Raw genomic sequence first — 22,468 nt, 5'->3', positions numbered from 1 at the left:
GGCGAGTGTGTAGAACGATTAGTGAAAGGAGTGGTGCTTCAGCAGTAGCAGGAAGGTGTAGCTGTGAGGAGAAAGGAGTGATGATTTGCAGGAGGAAGCAGAAGTGTGGTGGGAGGAGTAGAAGGAGTGAGGGGTAGTAGTGTGGAGGGAGTACTAGTGTGGAGGGAGTAGTATTAGTGTGGAGAGAGGAGTAGTAGTGTGGAAGGAGGAGTAGTAGTAGTGTGGAAGGAGGAGTAGTAGTAGTGTGGAAGGAGGAGTAGGAGGGTGGAGCGAGGAGTACGAGGGTGGAGGGAGGAGGGAGGAGTCAGATGGAGGAGTAGGAGGGCGGAGGGAGGAGTAGGAGGTTGGAAGGGGAAGTAGTAGTGTTGAGGGATGAGTAGGGGTTTGGAGGAGAATGTTGTGGCATCAGAGAAGGAGAATTAACATCCAACGGTGGAGGGGAGGCCTAGATGGAGTGAGAAACATCAGAAAGACAATTGGAGGGAGGACTGTGGCCGTGGGAGTAAAGAGGAACAGTAGAAATGGGATAAGCGACAGTGATTGTGATAGAGGAAGCACTGAATTAAAAAGGGCATCTGTAAGACACCAGCCCTTTCCTAGTAGAACAAGAACGATTGCATAGTAAGAACAGTTAGGAAGTCCCTGAGGAAGCTTAGAGAGATCAGGGTATCAGACTTTAGGTCCTCCCAACTAAACTAAGACATTACTAGACAGTGGTGGTCAACCGTCTGTATCTACTAAACTGGAGGTAAGGGATCCCTGGGTTAGGGAGGAGGTTCGACACAAGGCAAGATAGAGGGACAGCCCTAGGGCCCACAAAGAGTCCATTAAAAACCCTTGAGATTTTGAGCCATCTGCGACATCTAGCAACCATTGTTCTGATGTTAATCCACACCATGGCTCTGCATGTAGTTGGATGATACTTCTGAATGGGGCTCTGTGGGGCAGGAACATGCTCTCAGTAGTCAGGCTTGCTGGCAGCCTGGACTCAGGATATTTCAGAACTCTTCCTAGCTCTCTGCAAGTGCTGCCTGAAGGAAGATCAGTGGTATCCTGACGCGTATGGGGCAGAAAACTGCCCATGATGACATACTATAGATGCTCTATTATCCAGAGCTTCTTTCGCCACAAAAGAAGGAATGCAGACTAATGTTACACATGTTTCTGGCCATGTCTGTATATATCCTACTGTCTTTCAGTGTGTCGCTGACAAACATGCAGAACATTTTCTCCCCATGAAAGGGCATGCGTCACAGATGGCCTCAAAATTCCATAGACAAAAAAATGTGTATTTTCACTAAGCTTTAACATATACTAAAATAGTCTTCTCGTGAGACTCTGGTGGAAGCAGACTAAGTTATACTCTGGTCTATGATCAACCTTCATGTAGGCTCCCTCCACCCTAGCCCAGGAGTCCCTACAGCACACCACAACTTCCCTAATAGAAATGTAATGCACGTTAACCTATATTTTCTAGGTCTTCTCTAATCTAATCTGAGGGAGGGCCTCAAGGCCATGGCATTCACTACATATCTCTCCCTCAGAGGATTTTCCAATGGGATTCTTGTTCTGGTTCTTGGCATATTCTGATATGCCAACCAAAAAGCATTCTCAGCTTGGTTCTCTCTGCAGTCTCGCTCTTCCTCTGTCTCTCTTTCTGTCTCTTCCTACACTCCTCCCTCCTTCTCTACTACCCTTCCTTTATCTTTGATCTTACTGGTCTCTCCCTTTCTCTCTCTCTCAGCTACTTCACTATCCCTCTCATCTTTCTCTCCTTCCTCTCTCTCACCACTCTCCCTCTTCTCATACTTCTCCTTAACACCTTCTCTTCCAAGTGCTCTCCTTCTCCTAAATTTCTCTGCCTATAACCCACACTCTGCTACACAGTGTAACAAATCCAGGAGTTTTGTCACCTCTCCCAAAGGAAACACATCCCCTTTGGGAGTCAAGCTTACTATACCCTAAGGGCAAGCGGGATAACACTGTGGGTGACCCCCCTCTCAGAGGACAGGCAATTCCTGAACAGGGATATATGTTAACCTCCATTACCTCATGAAGCTAATTTCTTTTTTGGATATAAACCAGATAGACCAGGGCTGGGGGGTGTGGGGGAGCTGGGGAGGGGGACGGGGGGGAGGGGTGGAGGGGGACCAGATAGCCCAACATGAGGTAGGAAACCAGATACCCGAAGAAGGGGTGAGAAATCAGCTAAATCAAAAAAGAGTGAGAAACCCAAAAGCCCAAGATGGGGCAAGACACAAGATATCGCAAGACGGGTTGAAAGGCAGGACAGCTCAAGGCGAAGTGAGACAGGAAAACCTTAGGCGGGCTGAGGGACATGAGATCCCAAGACTGGGAGTGAGAAGCAGGAACCTGAGGCAAGGTGTGAGCAACAAACCGCCTAGGCGGGGAGAAGAAAACAATACCCCAATGAGGGGGAAGAGACACTATTTCAGGACTGAGTAATTACAAGCTGCCCAAAAAGGACAGACTGTTACTCCAGGAGGAGAGGAAGAACAAAGAGACACTGGGTAAACCTCAACTTTGAACCATCTCACTGGGCAAGTGACCTGGGAGAAACTACAGCGACATTTGAGTGGGGGGTCCAAAGCCAACCACCACTTCCTACGTTCAGTAGACCGCCCAAAGCAGACCTGGTTTGGTTGAGCTTGTATTATCCTTTTTGTTAGTGGTTGGCACAGGATTCAGCGTTGATTAGGCTTTGGGCAGAGGACCGTTTTTTGTTGATCAAACATCCTGAAGAGCACCCTTTAATATATTGTTTACAGAGATGGGTTGAAAAAAAACAGAGCTTGATGATTTGTCTGCCTCCTGAATCTCACTTACCACAACAGAAAACGTCTTCCCCTCCCCACCCTTCTACTCTCGCCCTCCCTTTTCTCTTTCTCTTGCACACACACACTTCTACACTCACTGTCACCCACTCTCACCTGCACTATACTACCCTAATTGGTCCCACTCTATCTCAAACACAATACCTTACCTGTACGCTCTCTCAAGCCACTGTCTCTGCAACATGTTTCTCCACTGCTTGGTATTTTGGTCCCCCAACTCTGCACTTGTCCACAAACACCTTTCATCATCGCTCTGTCTGGCTGAGATTTTATAGTTTAGCCGGTCGAGCATCAGCCCTGCCCAGGTTAACACTGGTTGGTGTGGTCACCTGCTTCTGGGGGCCAATCTAATCGCTTTCACCAATGGGGTTGAGTCAGAACAAGGGAGATTTAAAAAATGACTTCAAGCTCACAACCCATTAGTCTTCGTGGTGTACACTGAGCTATACAGGAAACGTCCACACTCGGAGTGTGGGTACTCCCTGCCATTCATGATTTTCGCAGTTCCTTCATTTTCATCTGGTGTAGCAATGGTGTGTGTGCCTGGTTGGTGATTGAAACTTGCAAGCGCTTTCTGGTGTTCAGTCTTCTCCTGTGGCTCCAGTCCAGACACCCTCTGCAGCTGCCCGAGTCCTTTGGGATGGGTAATGCTGAATGAATAAGAGCAGAGTCCTGACTAGAAGGGAAGCTGTGAGGCACTGCGGTCGAGATAATGGTCCCAATGCTGCTAGAACTCAAGATTCTTACAGGGGAGTCAGAGACTGCGGCCCTCCCAACTCCCTCACTCAGTCTCTATGGTGGGATCAGCTTTGGCCACTGCCCTGGTAGGCCACCAACCCCAGGCTGGAAGGGGTGCCCTACTCTCTTTTGACAGAGTGAAACACCTGACCCTGTCACACATGTTTAGAGTGTCTCTTTGTGCCTGCCTCAGGTCTACACTCTGAGCACTGCACTTTTGGCAAGCTAGCAAAACCACAGAGTCAATTAGGTGTTTTGAGGCTCCTTCTTTCTATTGGATGATCCCCATTCCCTCTCTTCTAAAACATCCTCAGGGAAGTAAATCTCCACTGTTCGTCTGGCATTACTTTGCATTGCCTGCATTCTTCTTCTAGGGTCCTGTTGTGTTCTGTGCCTTGTTGAATGTATTGACTGCGTTTGCTCTCTATGGTTCTTGATATTGTGTTGCTAGCCACGGTTTGTGGCATCACATTGCAATTGCCTGTATTCTTCACTTCTAGGTTCCCTGCTGACCTCTGTGTTTTGCTTTTGGTCCTGTATTACAACTGCATTCTCTACTTCTAGGTTTCCTGTTGTACTCTTTTCTTTCTGATGGTTCTGTACTGCATCCGATTTGTAGATCCGTTCTTCTTGTTCTTTGTTGTGCCCCATCTCTTTTGTGTCCCCCCCCTTCACACTCTCCCCTTTCCCTACCCACTCCCTTTACTCACTGCACCCCTTCTTATGGTACTCTCCGTCTCACCTATCTTTTATAACTGCTTTTATCTCGACTATCCTATCCCTCTCACTAAGTCTGGCAGGAGGAAGCTCAAAAGGGACATCTTGGTCTCCAACCCAGGCCTCCCTATCGCCGATACCTATACCAGTGCTTCCTCCAGACAGACCCTTACCGACATACTCTTTGTCGTTCCCTCTCCAGGCCTATGGACCCCCCATATGGTCTCCGTTTTCTCTCCCTTTTCCTCTTCTCCCATTAATGGTGGCACCTGATGGGAGGCCCTCCTGGCCTGCTTCCACTCCTCAAAGACCATCATTAAGGTCTACTTAAATGGCACCGTCTTGGTCCAGGGCCCTGAGGCCAATCTCCTCCTCCTCTTTGATAGACGCTTCCCGCGCCGTATCAACTTCCTTTCCCATCCTGCTATCCCTTCTTACCCCTCTCTGGCTACTCTGCCACCTCTTCGGCACCCCCCACTGCTTCTCTGGCCACCCTGTTGCCTCCCCTCTGTCACTCTCTGACTACCCTGCCTTCTCTTCCTTCCTCCTCTGCCCATTTTCGGGCACCTCCAACACTTCCCCAGGACGTACCTCTGGCCTGTAACCCTCCCCGGAAGTCCTTCAAATGTGGCAGCCTGCTCCACATCGCTACTCTCAACTGTCGTTCAGCTATCAAACACTCCTCTGACATCAGCCGTCTCCTGGAAGCAATCACAATCTCTCCCTCCCTGGATGTTCTGATCTCCTCAGTCCTCCCACCCTCTCACCACTCCTCTCTCTTGGAGAGATTTTCTGCTCCATCTCGCTCGCTCTCTCTCATATCCAACCCATGAAGCGTGTGTCAGTTGAGGCTTTCAATGCTACTTTTTCTCCTCCTGCTGCACCTTTGACTGACTCACACTCTGACAAAGCCCTCTCTAACCTTCATCTCTCTCTACCTCTATCTATAACACTCTAGATGTCCTTGCCCCTGTCATGGGGATCCGCTTGAAGCCCAAATCCAAGTGCAACTCTTGGTATGATTCCTACCACGCCGCCCTTAAACGCAAGAGTAGGAAGGTGGAGAGGAACTGGAGAGCATCAGGAGCACCCCCTGACAAACTGGCTGCCGTCTGCTCCAGGGGCAGTACAGCCTCTCTGTCCTCTCTAAGAAGAGAGCCGACATCCAAGCCTGTATATCTGCAGCATCTAACAACTCGGCTGAACTTTTCAAAATCTGCAAGGAGCTGGCCAATCCTAATGCAGTCTCTACCTCTCCTCTTTCGTCCCAGGCACTCTGCACAGCCGCAGCCTCTCATTTCACTACTAAAACTCAGAGGACATCCTGTCCTCCCTCTCTTCCTCTACCTCCTCTTCTACCACTCCTGTCCCGTCTGAAGCTGTTTCTCCTTCTTTCCCTTGTTCATCCCTAACTAACTGGTTCTCCCCTGCTCATCCAGAACCATCAAGGACCACATTAACACCCTTGCTTCAGCCTTGGCCGTGTTCTGCAATCACTCCTTTGCCACTGTAACTTTCCGCTCCCCTTAAGCACTCTATTGTGCACCCCCTTCTAAAGAAAGCCCTCAGCCAATCCTTCCTCTCCGGCTAACTATTGCCGGATCGCTATCACTGCTTTCCTGGGCAAACTCTTGGAATATCTAGCCATCTCCCTGCTTAATCTAGATACTGAATGTGCTGGTAGCCTCCATGACCACCAGTATGGCTTCAGAGCTGCCAGAAACATGGAAACTGCTCTCCTGAACACCTGTGAAGAATTGCTCTCCAATCTTGACTCAAATCTCCCTTCTGTCCACATTCTCCTAGATCTATCCTCTACTTTTGACACCGTCATCCATGCCATCCTGCTCAATCGCCTCTGCAACAACCTTCGTATTATTGATCAGGCCCTGGCCTGGTTGACCTCCTTTTCTCACCAAATGACCCTCTGAGGTCCAACTGGGGTCTTTCCTCTCTTCTATCATGCTCTCTAGTTGTGGTCTTCCCCAGGGGTGTAACCTCTCTCCCTGGCTCCTCAACCACTACCTGGCAGCTCTTGCCCACTGCATCGCTACTTTCTGCTCCAATTTTCAATATTATGCCGATGACAATCCGCTCTCTTTCAGGCTCTCCTCAGCCACCTCTGCTTCTTCTCTCATACCAGACTGTCCGGCCACAATTCAAGAATGGTGTGCCACCAATGATCTCTGCCTTAATGCCAGTAAGACTGAGATCCTCCTCATTGGGACACCCGCTCCCTCGTTTCCTCTTTCTCTCTGGCTGCCCACTCTGGGCCCTCTTCCTGCTCCTTCCTGTGAGGCTAAGAACCTTGGTGTCATCTTCAACTCCACCCTCTCCTTCTCTCCTGACATCTCTGACGTCTCTAAGAAGTAAAACTATCAGCTGCCCCTCCCCTCAGAGGTATTCTTCCTTTTCTCACTTTCCCCCAGAGCTCACGGTCTCCAGAGCTCACGGTCTCCAGAGCTCTGGTCCTCTCTAGGCTGGACTATTGCAACAGCCACTTTCTAAATTGTCCTGCCTCTACTCTTCGAGCCTGTACAACTTATCCAAAACAGGACTGCAAGACTTGTCCTTGGCCTCAAGCCAAGGGATCGTATCTCTCCAGCTCTGAAACCTCTTCACTGGATCCCTGTGGCTGCAGGTGTCAATTTCAAGACCCTCTGCATTGTCCACAAGGCTTTCTGGGGCCTGGGACTGCTCCACCTCCATCTTTCTCTTCCTAAACATCTTCCTTCTCGAGGTCTATGCTCATTTACCTCCAACTCTCTGAGGGTCAGACACTTCTCCAAGCAGAGAGTTGGAGGCAGATCTATCTCCTCGGCTGGGGTCTCCCTCTGGAACAGCCTCCCTGCCTCGCTCAAACTAGAGCAGAACCACCTCTGGTTCCGGCAACAACTCAAGACCTTCCTTTTCGTTTCTGCTTCCTCGCCCCTGCTGATGCAACTGACTGCTCCATGCACTGGTCACCCTCTGAACTCGGGCCCAGGCTCCTGCATGTCCAGTTGCCCTTACACTGCCTCAAGGCTCCCCAGCACTTAAGGGTCTGTATCTGCAACCCTACAGTCCCTTCTCTCTGCACTTATGAGCAACCTGCTGGCTTCACTTGTGAGTTAACTTCACTTCCCCCTTCCCCTCCCTCTGGCACTTCTCCACTTCCTTCTTCCCTGCACTTGCGCGATCTGAATGACAAGGCCTAGTAAGATCGTTATTTTGTCCTCCCTTTGTTTCCCCCTCCTTATCATGTCACACCTAGAAACACTTGTGTACAGGAGCGCTATAAATGCCATATCATATCATAACTGTATTATCTTATCATAACAATGACCTCTCTCGATTGTAATGACCTTGGTGTGGCCCTAACAGTGAGCAATGGAGAGATCTAGAGTCCCTCTGTCTTTGCCGTTCCTCATCTTCGTCAGGGAAACCATCTGCACTAAAACAGGGATCATGAAACAGTCTCGGGGAAAATGTTAATAACCAAAATCAATTTTCAGTATACCTATGAGGCAAAGCTGGGGGGCAAAAGTGGGCTATATAAAGAGCTTTCGCAGGTGGGGGTTTCGCAGTAGCCTGCTCAGTCTCCCAAATGGGGTCTAAAACAGGAATGATTGTGGTGGACCAACAATGTCTTTCCCTGTGTTCATACAAGAATTACTTCTTTTTCAAAGCCACCTGGAGAGTGAAGAGGTCAGACGCTTTCCACATTTGGTGAAAATAACATTTTTTAGGGGTGGTGCCCTGGAAGTCTGGTCAATTTGCTGTTCAGGGATATGTAATCATCCAACTCATTCTTCCTGTGCAGAGTCTCAAAATCTGCAGCCCCACTACCCTCCCCCCACACAAGCATACTTCCCGCTTCCTCATAAAGTTTGTCTACTTACTTGGCAGCCTCCCAAGTGTATGACCCAACATCCCCCACAAGGTACAGTTCCCATAGAGTAAATTCCATGTAGGAATTCACTTTTGGTGCTTGCTTCAGAGGCAACCTGACTCTAGAAGTAGGGGCTGGATGAGTCTTGGTGGATTCTTCCCTGAAGAAAATCATTTGCCCTCGCTGATTTATATCAGAAGACGACTGCCATGGATCATTTTGTGAGTAATGCCCTCAGAGACGCTCCATGGTGCAGATTTACAGACTAGATTGAGGCAACAAATGCATGGAGTGTGTTAATACTTGTGAACAACATTTCTCTTTCCGTACTGCTCAGCCTTAGAAATACAGATTTCGTGATCCTAGGGTTCTTATCACTCTTCACAGTCAAAGGCAGGCAGACAGACAGGGAACAGGTGCAACAGAAACATGCACGTCAGAGCAGCAGAACAAAAGGGCACTTCTAGAATTAAAATATATAGAATTTGACCTGGAAAAAAACACTCGAGAAAAAAATGTGGAGAGCTGCAACTGGACTCCATAGCACATGCTGTGCAGTAAAAAGTCTAAAGATGTCTTGCAGGGTATGAAGCAAATCAATCCCATCTCATTGATCAAGGAAAACGGATCAACATGAGGTGTCATTCTGTATAAATGCCCCAACATGAAATATCAGTCAAGCACTTGAATCTATGAAAGGTTCAATGCTGCAGTACCGGGGACATTGCTCCAGTGCAATTTCTGATCATGAGTGATTTGACCATTAGATTCATTATTATAATGGGAAAAAAGAAAAGGAAAACCACCGCCAAAAGTCTCATAGCAAAACTAGCAAAACAAGCTGATTCAATCTATTTCCCTGATGAAGCGGACTACTGTGAAACCAGTTGGCTCTTCGAAGTAAACTACCTTTTTTAATTCAGAGCTTTATTAGTCCTTTACTTCCACTTTTACCCGGACTTGTTCCTTTAGTATAGATTTCTGCAGTGATTCAAATTAAGATTGGATAAGCAGGAGTTAAAAGCAACTCCTGGGTATTGTGACCAATCCAAGGATATCGTCCCTGCTTACCTAGGGGGAGCCCCTTCCCATGAGGCCAGCGAGGTGAGGCCTCTACTCAATATTCCACCTGGGGTTGGTACTCAAGCGGGTGGATCTCATGGGAGGGAATCCCCCTGATGGCACAATGGACGATTATCCGGGAAGAATGCTGTATACCCAAATATCACACGCCCTCCCTCATGTTCCTACCCACACTCTTACATGTACCTATAGAAGGTAGAGCATCCAAACACAAAGAAGATTCCAAGTAACCCAGTTGCAAGGAAAAACATAAGTACTAGGAGGAAGAAGAGGCACAGAGTAATAGAGAGCGCACAGCGGAACCAACTTCAGCAGTCTAGTCAAATTGGAAAATCTGTAAGTAACCGATAGATAACAAGGGAGGAAGGACTAAAAAGTTTGTTCAGCCATCCCTCGAGGAGCATCAAGCAGGCAAGCAGTGCCACACGAGAAGGGGTTATAGACCGGTACACCTACCAGCAGGTATTCAGCACCTCTCTCAAAGAGCCGCAAGCAGGTCAGCGGAGCAGAGAAGCAAGACCAGAGGAATTGTGATGCGAGACGAGAAGCTGAAGCTTCCAAAAAGGGTCGAAGGAAGAAGGACCCTTCGCCCTGCTGGAAGCAGACTATGGAGGTCTGCCTGAGAGAAGGGACTGCGCTGCTACCAAGACGCTGTGGCTGGGGAAGATGATGTGCAGAGCACAGGGCAGAAAAGAGTGACTCCTGGAGCCGGTCGTAGCCCAAACAGAAGCTCCCTGAAGGTAGGGGCTCATCGGGGTAGTGGGTGGGAATGAAGGACAGATCTGGGAACCCTGTTAGAAGGGTAAAAGTACCCTGGAGTTTAAGGCTGGGAGGAAAGCCTGTGAGAGAGACTTTAAAGGAATAATTAAAGGTGGAACAAGTTTCTGGGTACCCCAAATACAGAGAAGTTATTACAACCACTATATAAGCAATATCAGTGCCTTGCAGGATAGTGACTCAGGCCTGCTATACTAACTAAAGAAGCCATAATTTGAGCAATCATAGTATCTGTCAGAATAGTGAACCAGGTCTACCTTACAAATAGCAGAGCAGCTGGAAAACAACCAGGGGAAGAGGGCGGGGGGGGGGGGGGCGAGTCCTCTCTGGGGTTACAAAAAAGTTGGAAACTAACCAGGGAAAGGGACTCACCCCCCCCCCGATCCCCCTCACCCTCCACATCCCCCCCCCCCCCCCCCGGATACGAAAAGCTGCAAAGGAAACAGAAGTAAAGGAGTCATTTCCTCTGGCATCATAAAAAGGTCTGAGAAAGGCCAAGGGAAGTGAGATTCCCCCACCATTGTTTGAGTTATCACAAACCATACCAGCCATCCCCTGGTATTGTGAATAGAATAAGTAACTATACTGAGCCTGCCATTGACTGAGAAATTCTCCAAGAGAACCGTTAGAAAAATTCGTTTTATGCAATCTGGAGAACACCAGGAGGTGAACACAAAGCCCCAGTCCAGAAGAAGGAAGTCACACTTCTGGACTAAGAAGATACTAGTTTTTCCTTAGTTTAGAGTGTAAGGGACAGAAATAGGTTTTGACACAGGACAGTGGACTATTCGTTTTAGAGAGACATCTTGGCCAAGTCCTTAGTATTTAGTTGAGGCAGGGAAACCCCTCTTAGTCTTAGAGACAGTTTAGGGGTTTCCTCTTATTTTATCCCAAATAAAAGTCTATAACCCCAACAATGTCACCTGTGTGTCGATCTCCTTCTCCCACACCCTTACAGTATCCAGCATTAACTAGTGACCAGGAGCTACCACTGGGGAACGAAAAGCTAGTACATAGAGATCCGCAAATCTAACTTCCATGTAAGATGCAAAGATATCTTTTTGTCCATTGAAGATCCCTTGTTCTTTGTCATTTAAATGGGTTTGGATGTTTATAGATTGTCCCAAATGCACAGTTAAATTCAAATGGGTTTGTTCAGCATCAGTTGGCCTGATGAGCCAAATGTAGCTCCTGGTAGCTATTGATGCCAAGCTAACCAGGGTCTTTTGGGCCCTTTCCAAGAGCTAAAGAACTCCCAGCTCCATTCAATCTCGAACCGTTTGTGTCTATCGAGGCGTTTTTCTAACAGAATCTACTGTAGTTAATGAATGGTATGACCTATCATTCATAATACTATCTCAACAGTATTTATGGATTCATCCAGGGCTCCAAGTTTGATTTGCCTCTAGCCATTGGCTAGTGATATTGGGAAGTAAGAAATGGTGTGCTGTGTGCTTGCGTAGAATTGAGGTGGTGAGTGAGTTTTTATGGCTGGCTAGTAGCTTGCAACTTGAAATCTTTACCTCTGTATACATCTATTCATTACTTGCATGCCTTTCTTTCTAATAGCTCATTTTAAGTAGTAAACTGTCTCCCACATAGACTTCACATCTCTTCTTGTTCACAGATGGGTTGTGTCATTTCTTCAGCTGGGCCACGAGGACATCAAGTCAAAAGAAGCAAAATAACATCACAGGTCCAGTGTTCCGTGAAAAATAGTAAAGGTGGAAAAGATTGTGAGTACAATGAGAGAGTTCTTGTTTTTGAAAGAACAGCCTGCCAGAACGAAACTATATAACAGAAGTTGAGTAATGTATTAATCTAAATAGTGCCTTTGGACCAGATTCAGTGCATCAACTTCCAGAGGCAGAGCTTGTACGCTGCTACTATTGTTGCTATACTAACTAGAGGAGGAGGAGCATAAGGATTGAACGATTGGGAGCCAGGGGAGCGATCGCTTGGGAGCCAGGGGAGCAACCGCTTGGGAGCCAGAGGAGCAACCGCTTGGGAGCCAGAGGAGCAACCGCTTGGGAGCCAGAGGAGCAACCGCTTCGCTTGGGAGCCAGAGGAGCAACCGCTTGGCTTGGGAGCCAGAGGAGCAACCGCTTGGCTTGGGAGCCAGAGGAGCAACCGCTTGGCTTGGGAGCCAGGGGGGCGACCGCTTCGCTTGGGAGCCAGGGGGGCGACCGCTTCGCTTGGGAGCCAGGGGGGCGACCGCTTCGCTTGGGAGCCAGGGGGGCGACCGCTTCGCTTGGGAGCCAGGGGAGCGACCGCTTGGGAGCCAGGGGAGCGACCGCTTGGGAGCCAGGGGAGCGACCGCCTGGGAGCCAAAGGAGCACCCGCCTGGGAGCCAAAGGAGCAACAGCCTGGGAGCCAAAGGAGTAACAGCCTGGGAGCCAAAGGAGCAACAGCCTGGGAGCCAAAGGAGCAACAGCCTGGGAGCCAAAGGAGCAACAGCCTGGGAGCCAAAGGAGCAACAGTCTGGGAGCCAAAGGAGCAACAGTCTGGGAGCCAAAGGAGCAACAGTCTGGGAGCCAAAGGAGCAACAGTCTGGGAGCCGATGCATCAACAGTTTGGGAGCCAAGTTTGGAAAGTAAATGAACAACAAATTAGGAAGCAAAACAGCGACAGATCTGGAAGCAAAGGAGTGACAGTTTGAAAACCAGAAGAGCGACAGTGTCAGCGGCAAAGAGAAACAGTTTGGAGGGCATTAAGGGGGAAAATAATCATATTTTAGAGCCAAAACAGATATATTTAGGCCAAATCAGGGAATCAGAATATTTTGAGTCCGATATTATATGAAACAAGTGGGCAACTTTCAGTAAGGTTATAAGAATCCCCACTATGGAATTCAAGTTCACCATCAGAATAATTTGTTTCAGAGGGCACCAGAATGTCTTGATTACCTATACTCCTTTTTTTCCTATCAGTCGCCAATTAATGTGCACATGTGATACATAATGTCCACAGTCTGGCCTCCCAACATTTGTCAATCATCACAGAGCAGTGGGAGCCTCAGAAGACAAACTACTATGCAGTGCTGCAACTACACGCCAGGCCAAACCTCCATTACATTCCGCAATCAGTCTTAAAGATCATATGCAATGTTACTTTTCTGGATTTTTTGTTTTGTTACCTCTTTGAACCTGTTTTCCGTCCCGTGATGCTTCTTATAATTTGTTTGTGTGAATCGCAGTGTTTTTACAGCGTCCAGATGCTCTTTTGGAGTAGAAAATACTTCTCTGTGCAGATTAAAGGTCATATAACCCTCTTCACACTAGGCACAAAGGATATGGAAATCAGTTTCAGGGGTGTGAAAAATAAACCCAGAAACAATGCTGTGATTCTTCAGCAGATGATGGCAAAAAGCATGGGAGGGAATGGCCAGGATGATCAACACGATGACACAGTCATTGCATATGACCTTTAATGACAAGCTGACATAACTGCGCCTCTAAATATTGCATATACTAGTCTACATTGTCGTCATGAAATATACATTCCTTAAACTGGCAGCCAGGTAGAATTCTGAATATCAATCACCACAGATAAGGCACTCAGTGATTTCAAGGTCAGAAATCCAGGCTGCATGTTATATAAGATGGCTTTCATACACTTGATATGAGTCTACCTAGCTGTGTCTCCACAGGAAAGTTAAGGTCTAGGAAGCCACTCTGCAACATTTCAGGATAACCAGAGAAAAACCACTGGAACGCCATGAATCTAAATGCTAGTTATTCATCTAATCCGGGGGTCTGCAACCTGCAGCTCTGCACATGTTTTGGAGTACAACTTCCATGATTCCTCACCATTGACCATACTGACTTGGGCTGATGGGAGCGGCAGTGCAATACATTTAGAGAGTCAAAGGTTGCAGATCCCTGATCTAGCCAATCGTGATACTAAAAACTTAGTTGTGGCTCTCGGGGGACCAGACCCGCAGATCCCTGCTCTAGGTGAATTGGCAGACCATGTATATACAGTAAGAATGAAATGGCCCGCAGCTACCAAACATCCACAATTAATGTGGGACATTATTAGCTAGTCCTGACCATGGTGATATTTTGGGTCCATACGTGCAGTAGGAAGAATTTACCTGAAAATTGTAGAACACAAGCACGGCTGACTGAAAAGCAATGGCTGGTTGAATGGCCCACATGACAGTGGGATGCATGACAGCTATACTGACACAAAACAGCACAGAAAATCAAAATGACACCTTCGCAAAATTTATTTTCTTTTTTACTCTCCACGACTTCTGCTGACATTGCCTTCCTTAACTAATGTTATCAAACATAGGATCTTACCGATGACACTCAATGGACACACCTGAATTGGTGATCAGCAGAACGTACTCTTGCATTAATCCCTCAGAATACAATGGAATCCCATAGCAGTACACCAGACTTATGCTTTGGTCCTCTAGAATGTCCTCCGACTCTGCAGATCAGACAGTTGCTACACCCTTAGCGAAAGCCCTGTGATTCCCTGCATAGCTACATATCAAAACATATTCTTGCTGCACTCTTCCAGAATGCCCTGTGATCCCATATATCTGCATTGCAGCAGAACAGACTCTTGCTGTATGTCATCAAAATGCCATGTGATCACACATTCCAATCTAAAAGCAGAACACTGGCTCTGCCATTTTGACTGGCAAATATATTTGCCACCTGAGAACACAGACATGTGCCCCCCGCGCCCATGATTCACCTAACACATTAGCAACATTTGGTACTCTAGAGGCAATCCGCCACGCGCTGTGGGAGAGACATGAGGTGGCCACAAAGTGTTTTCTTCAGCTAGAAGTGCCACTTATGAAATTGGAGATGCACTCTTCAAAGGCAAGCCTAAGAGGTCACCCAGGGACGTCCACAAACATACCAGACTTCCAGACAATATAGATGCATGAAGTACTTTCATCTAATAAGGCAAGAGGATGATTTTGAGTAGGCACACTTTATATCAATGTCTTCAAAGTTCAGAGGGATCACTGTCACAGAGAAAACCTTGCAATGTAACTTGACCAAGTGCAAGAACATTTCATTTTATTTAATCATTTGTATAGCGCCTTTCACCATGGGTATGGTCCCAACGCGCTGTCGGTTGAAAGCCCTCGGAGGGACCAGAGTCCGAAGTAAGAAAAAGTTAGGAGGTGCTAGTATGAGTGTGTGCATAAATAAACAAATCGGTCAAGCAACTGATATGGCCACATCAAAACATGCATGCCATATATGGTGAAGTTTCATGATCATGTTCATGTACAAAAAGAAAGTTTGAAAGATGTATACTTTGCATTGGGTTTTCCATAGACCAATAACAAACAAGTTTTCACGACACCTCTCTTAATTGCCAGCTTCAATTTCAAAGATGTGTAGCAGAGATCTAACCCTGATCTCGAATGCAACCTGCAAAAAAGAAATCTAAAAATCAGATCATCCACTCTTGTGTGAATACATTCGTACATGCACAATTAAGTCCTGAGTGACACCAATTTGCTTCAACAGAACAAAGCACCACAGTGTGGAATAAACCGATGCAAATAGCACCTTTCCAGAGTAATACCAATACGTGCCAATTGAAGAAAAACTGAAAAATACTGAGTGAAGGATGAACATTGCAGAAACATCAATTCATTTGATAGATGCAACCGAACAAAACATCACATAGTGGAATTAAATGAGGTCTCTTTCTCTCTCACACATATCGGGAATAGGTGTACCCAAACAGACACCAACAAGAACTGCAACAAGCTAGCGTATGCACCTGCCATTTACGTGCAATGCAATGGACAACAATATGAACTAACAATAAATGCAGCATTAAACACATGTGGAAATTATGCATGGGCACAAACTATGCACAGAATCACAGGTCACAGATGACACGTCCCAACACACACATCATACACAAGGAATGTTTATGTGTAGACATTACATTTGGTAACCAGAATGAAAAAAACTTTTTTTTAAAGGAAAACATCAGTAGGAAAAAAAGGCTTCCACAAAGAGTTAATGTTACAAATTAGAAATAGGTGAAGTCTATAAATGTTGGGAATGCTAATGTTATGGTACAAATGCACACTTGAACTGTAACAAAATTCGAGATCTACAAACATTGGAAATACCAATTTGAAGGTACCAACAATCAGTCCAAAGTAAATGAATGTCTAATACACAGTTCTTCAAGCTACAAATGTAAAATTAACTTCCACTACACCACTATTTCACAACAATGGCATAGGTAGTTTTCATCAACGCTATAATTAAAGCAAGAGTTGACACGTAGTAGTGTAATTTGAGTCCAGGTTAAATCTCAGTGTTTTGAGAAAGTGTCAGACCAGCTTAAATACATCTCAATATTTTGATAAAGCCTGAGGAAGTTGGAGTCTTAACCATGTGAAATGTTCAGCGGTATGGATGGACTGCTTAAATGGGAAACACAGCAGCATTGCGGGGAATCAATATCAATATAGGGTTTAGCTGACAACCCACAAGATGGGTATCACCAATAAACCCACATGGTGCGCATATAGGTCATGTGTTGTGAGAGGTGATGGAAACGTATGTGTTGAGCTGGATGCAGAGTCAGTTCTAGTTCTGGCCAAAGACAATACCAGAAAGCCACCTAGGGACACACGAGGGGGAGGTGGGGTGCGCAATGTGGCCTAACAAATAGCAAGCAAGCGGCAAATGTAGGGTAATTGCCAACTATTTAATGGCAGAAATCCTAGCACTGGTCTTAGTTGGACGGGTTTGCACAATGTCACTACAAATATTTGCAAATACGACCAGCAAAAGGGCAGCCAAAAGCCAGGTGGCCCAAAAGCCAGACATCAAAAGGGTTAAATCTCAAATCTGAGTGGGGAGAAGTTACTTTCCTAGTCAATAAGGGGGAAGAAAGCATCTGGTGGGTTGGTGTCATTACAGTTCAGACATAAGAACAAAGATGAGGTTGAGATCTACCCATGCCAGCTGGAAACTGCATTTCGGTGTTCCAAGGTCGTGGCCTGATAGCAAACCTATATTCAAAATGGCATCACACTTTGGAAAATAACAATGAAGTTTCCATAACACAGCAATAAAATGTGGCACCCAATAGTACTTCCAAGTGGAAAATAATATGAGCTACTATTGCAACGAACAGCCTTGGAAGACTGAGGCTACTCACAGGAATACTGAATTTGTATTGATGAATTGTGAATATACATTTTCCACCTCACAAGCAAGCACAGTTCACATTCATCCAATGAGTTACACTACAACTGTAGTCCTATTGATTCTTTCAGTGGTGTTCTTGACACGATGAACGTAAACATGAGTACATGAAAAGACTGAAAGGGTGCAAACAAGAGCTCTCCCCTGACTGCTCACAAATTCTGTTTCAATTAAGTTCATACGCTTAATTTAAATCTTAATTAAAATTAAATTACATCTTCAATTAAATTTAAATTGCATTTCAATTCATATTAAATGTTTGACTGCTCATACATTTAAGATGTGGGTTTTGATTGTGTGATGCCGTCTTGGGCAAAGAGCATGCAAGGTCTGTTTGGGACCCCTTCAGAAAGAAGAAGGGACAGGCCGGAGAGTTATACATTTTCTGACCCCCAAGTTCAAGGTTATTTTGAGGTCACTAGCAAATTTAAGAGTGATATTGAAGTCTATGAGGTCAAGGGTATTAAATACGGTGGACCTCCCATTATGTTCTAGGCATGAAAGAGTATGGCCAACATGAGACCTTGCATACAGACAGACAAAAGAAACCTAATTGACAGTGGCACTATCCGAGTCTGAAGGGTGAGATTGCCAATACCGAGGTAGGTGAAAGAAGAAAAAGAAATGGCACATGCAAGGGGCTTTTCAGGGCTGTGGGGTCTGTTCTGCAGTACATGTCCTGATAAATTGCAAAAGAAAAAAGTGCCTTTGGATAACAAAGACCATAGTGATGTGATATATTGTCATTATACGCTCAGTGTCACTGTTTCTTAGTGAAATTATCAGTTTGTAAAAAAGTCCTGCAGCAATTGTTACAGATTTCCAGTTTTTCAGTCTTTTATGCTTGATTATTTCAAAAAGGTAGCAGGTGCTCCTCTCCAGAAAGAACATGGCATGATGACCTGCTCTGAGATGAGAGTTTGCAGCACACGCTTTTTGCTCTCTGTACCTTTCACAGATGGGAAAGGTACAGTGAGCAAAAAGCAGATGTTTGCGAACTCTCAAAGTGGTTAATAACCACTGAACAGGTTATCTCACCGTGTTCTTTCGAGAGAGGGGCGCCTGCTACCTTTTTTGCATTTTTGGAAGGAACTTAGGGTTGGTCACCCTGAGTTACCTGGGGGCAACCAGACGTTGACTCCCTGCTCACTGTACTCAGAGGCACAGCTTCATCTCACTGATGAGGCCCAACAAGGCTGAAACACGTGTATGGGGTTGCTGTTGGTACTCTTGTTCAGAAAGGAATTGCCATAGCATTTTGGTGTTGGACTGCCCATGTGGGCAGGACAAAGACTGACATGCAAATGGATATTTCCCATCTGTGAAAGGTACAGTAAGCAAAAAGCAGATGGCTGCGAACTCTCAAAGTGGTTAATAACTACTCAACAGGTTATCATGCCGTGTTCTTTCGAGAGAGGGGCGCCTGCTACCTTTTTGCATTTTATGCTTGATTAGCATCTTTTCCTAAATTAGGATGGTGGTGCTAATGAAGCATAGATTCTGTATCATCAAACGAAAGGTCATTGTTAGAATTAGACTTGCATGGGTTTGTAAGCAGGGGGCATTAACTGATAAGAAGCACGTGCACTTTGGGGCATTACAGCTTAACTAGATCATTGTGATTTTGGGAGCTCCTTTCAATTAAAATGCCAGCATTAAAAACAAAGAATCGTTATAGGGGCATGTACACACCTGCATTGAATAATTTTGGTGTGGCCAACCCAGGGTTGGGTACGGTAGGTAAAGACAGAAGAAGGTTCTTCATTCAGCGAGTGGTAGACATTTAAGGCAGCAGCAGAGGGCTTACAATAGCGGGTATACGCTAGAACATGTTAATGTGTCACCCTTCTATGTACTTGTTTACATTAGACCATTGTACTCTCCAAGGGTGTAATGTTCCATTAGCATGCTAGTTGTTATGCCAAGGGCACAATAGGTCTTTGCCTGAAGCCTGGGGAACCAACATGTTATGCTGCTGTCCTTGTGGCTTTTGCCAATGTGCTTTAATGTAACTTTAGTAAAGCAAGTAGACGCTAATCAATACGTCTCAGACATATATTCAGAGATTACAAGTATAATCTCTTAACTTCTATGTATAGAAAGCACATAATGAGACATATGAGAGAGACATCCATAGCAGGTGATTAATGCAAAATGATACATCTGTCTCATGGATATGGCAATTATCTTGTGTGCATGAGCGCTGCTGGGCAGGAGGCTGTATGTGTAGATCCCAAAGTTGAAGGCCTTAGTGCTGCTCAGAAATGGGCCCAATCTTGCCCAAACTTCAGTTTTCTCATGCAGTAAGGATTTTAAACATTCGTACTGAGAAAGAATTCCAGCAAAAAAACAAAGGGAACTGTAACCCCACGAAGGGGGCATGCAGCCAGAGGGAGGGACAAGAGGCGGTTGCTGGAAGAATGGACAAACGCAAACATATTAAGGTGTTAGTAGGGTAGACAGTAAAGTGGATCGTTTTTTCCATTTTTATTTCTTCAAGCAAAAATGTACCAATTTTCCTTGTGGGACATCTAACATTTTTAGAAAAGTACAGGGGAGTTGGCCATTTCGATCGTCCTTTAATTGTCAACTCTGGCATGGGCATTGTATATGTTTGTACAACATTCCCTAAATATTTCAATACAGGTCAGGTATAACGGAAGCTAGTGGAAGAAGGAAAGTGATTTTGTCAAATCTGCCACTAGACCTTCAATACAATGAACACTCCAGAAAATACCTCATGGTGGTGAGAAGATTGGTGCTATCTGTTAACAGGAGAGGGACACGACATAAGCAACCTGAGATTCTTCAGAGACCACTCTATGATAAAAGGACCGGCCTGACAGTAAAATAAGTATTTTCACCGACAGTAAAATAAGTATTTTCACCCACATGAGGGGGAAAGAAGGAGGCAAGTTACAAGCCCCAGAAAGAACAACCTAGTATGACGCTAACTCCACACACACTACTGTAAAATCATAATGTAATACTCAGCAATTACAGGAACTCCGAGCCAAACACTCACACCTTTAAAATATACATTAATACATTCATTCAACATGCTTTAAATTTAATTTAAAGTAATTTGACAGGAAACTGTATACTGTAAGAAAATCATGGTGGCAACAGAAAAGACAGACACACGTGATCACATTTCAAGGGTGAAGGTAGGTTGGAACATAAATCAAAGATGGGAGCAAGTTCCGACCAGCAAACAATAATAAGGCAGTCCTAGTGGTGTCTTGTCAAAATAAAAGTGCCTATACTAAAAAAAACGATTGCCAATCCTTACGCTAAATACAGAAAACAAGTGTGGGATAATGTTCATAAGAAAGAAGGAAGTGTTCACAAATAATAAGTCCCGATGCAGTACTTGGGGTCTCCCTTCCTCACGTTTTCATCACAGGAGAAAGTAGTATTTTGGAGCACAGCACACGTTCAGGCTTTTCCAGCACGAGCCAACAGTTCAGCAATCGGGGCCTTCAGTAATTAAGTCTCTTTTCTACCAAAAAGTCTCCGCCAGCAAGCCCACATTGCTGTGTGGGCGGACCACCGTTGCGGTCCTTGCATATTGGACGCTACGCTGGGGCGTGGGAGGGGCGGAACCAAAGGTGCGGCAGTTGCCGCTCTGTAAGCATTAAAGCAAGTTGAACGATCCTGTGGCCCAGAGAGAAACTCGGGTCGCCTTGTCGGAGAGGTCTGCGAGATTCTTCCTTCGCCCATCACGAGGCGTCCCAGACTGCAGTGCGTTGCCGCGGCAATACGCGCGCCCCTCTCCCAGGCCCACTACATGAAGCGGAACCCCTGTCATTCGCGGCCGTGACTCTGCCGCTGAACAATTCTCAGCCAGTAACGCTCGAGGAGGCCTCTCCAGTGAATCACAGCACGGAGACAGCTGACAGACCGCAGCCAACCCAACAGCAGCACACTGAAGGTCTGAAACCTCCCGTTCCAGAGGCCAGCAGAGTAAGCCTCCCTGAAGCAAAACGCTCATGAAGGAGTCGCATGCACGTGAGACACACGTGCCCACAAGTAAGATTACGCAGATAATCAGCGGAAAGTCCTACGGTCAAAACACCCTAAAGGGGCCCTTGCTCCCTACAATATTAGACAATACACACTTCAACGCGCAAGCATGTCAGACCCAGGGCTTGCGACTGCGTCATCCTCGGGAGGGGCAGACAATATCCAAGGAAATGACCAACAACAACCGCAGGCTGTCGGTGGCTCATCACAAGTTATGCACATGCCCAACCCATTTGAGATACGAGACACCTCCAACCTAGGACCGCACTGGACCACATGGCTTCGAGACTTCAAAATCTATGCTGGAGCCATTGGTTTAACAGATAATGTGAGACTCAAGAACACACTCTTCATGGCAGTGGGGCCGGCAGTAAGGGACATCGCGGGTGAACTGTTGAACGTAGACACTAACATATCAAGCACTCCACGCCAAACTGTCGGAGTACTTTGCCCCGCACACAAATGTCGATTATGAACGCCATATCTTTCACACGACAAGACAAGAAAAGGGAGAATCCATCGACAGTTTTGTCATGCGTCTTCGCATCAAGCTCAAACATTGCGAATTCCACAAGTACTCGAACGAAGAGGCACTCAGATCGCAAGTCATTGCAGGCTGTCTCTCCCAACCATTTTGCAAACAATTGCAGCAAAAGCAGAGATCCCTCGAAGAAATCCTGGCGCTGGCCCGCATGGAGGCAGCAGTAGACTCGCAATTGGAGAGTCTGGGGAAAGTCTCAATACAACAACACGCAGAAAACGCTGATACCATTAACAAACTCTATGCAAACCCTGCCCAGGGCAATAAGCGCCCCGATGCCATGTGTTACAAGTGCGGCTATGAATATCAGCACGCAGGAGAATGCCCTGCGCTAGGACAACAGTGCGCCGCATGTGGGGGTATGGACCACTACATGGCCATGTGCAAAAATGCACCAGGACCATCCCCAAATAAACATCGACCTCAGGATAGGCGCAAATACACCTGCCAAAGCCCAACAAGACCTAGCGGGGACTCCGACCGCACAAACTACAAGAAGGAGGAAAAAGACCGCAGAAACACTTACACACATGAAGACAGACGATCCCAGGAAGAGGCGAGATGCCCCCAAAGGAGACGGTTCATCAGATATATCGAGATGCGGTCCCCTTCAAGCAGCGAATCTCCTTTGTCAGAGGAAGAT

At 46.3% G+C, this 22,468-nt stretch overlaps 1 protein-coding gene across 38 annotated transcripts in view; it reads right to left on the bottom strand.

The window, feature by feature from the left end:
- GPHN (gephyrin) overlaps nt 1-22,468 on the bottom strand; it is a 2,801,546-nt gene that overhangs the window by 1,564,633 nt on the left and 1,214,445 nt on the right. For 18 of the 38 annotated variants that reach the window (XM_069638674.1, XM_069638676.1, XM_069638677.1 and 15 more), the window contains one exon: nt 13,178-13,318. The exons of the other annotated variants lie outside the window; for them this stretch is intronic. In XM_069638674.1, the coding sequence (XP_069494775.1) occupies nt 13,178-13,318 (141 nt within the window). The remainder of the gene's footprint in view (nt 1-13,177; nt 13,319-22,468) is intronic. 38 annotated transcript variants of the gene reach the window in all.

This window comes from Ambystoma mexicanum, chromosome 14 (assembly GCF_040938575.1).
Source record: "Ambystoma mexicanum isolate Mex_15411 chromosome 14, UKY_AmexF1_1, whole genome shotgun sequence".
Lineage (NCBI taxonomy): Eukaryota > Metazoa > Chordata > Amphibia > Caudata > Ambystomatidae > Ambystoma > Ambystoma mexicanum.
This window is presented reverse-complemented; position numbering and strand designations above follow the sequence as displayed.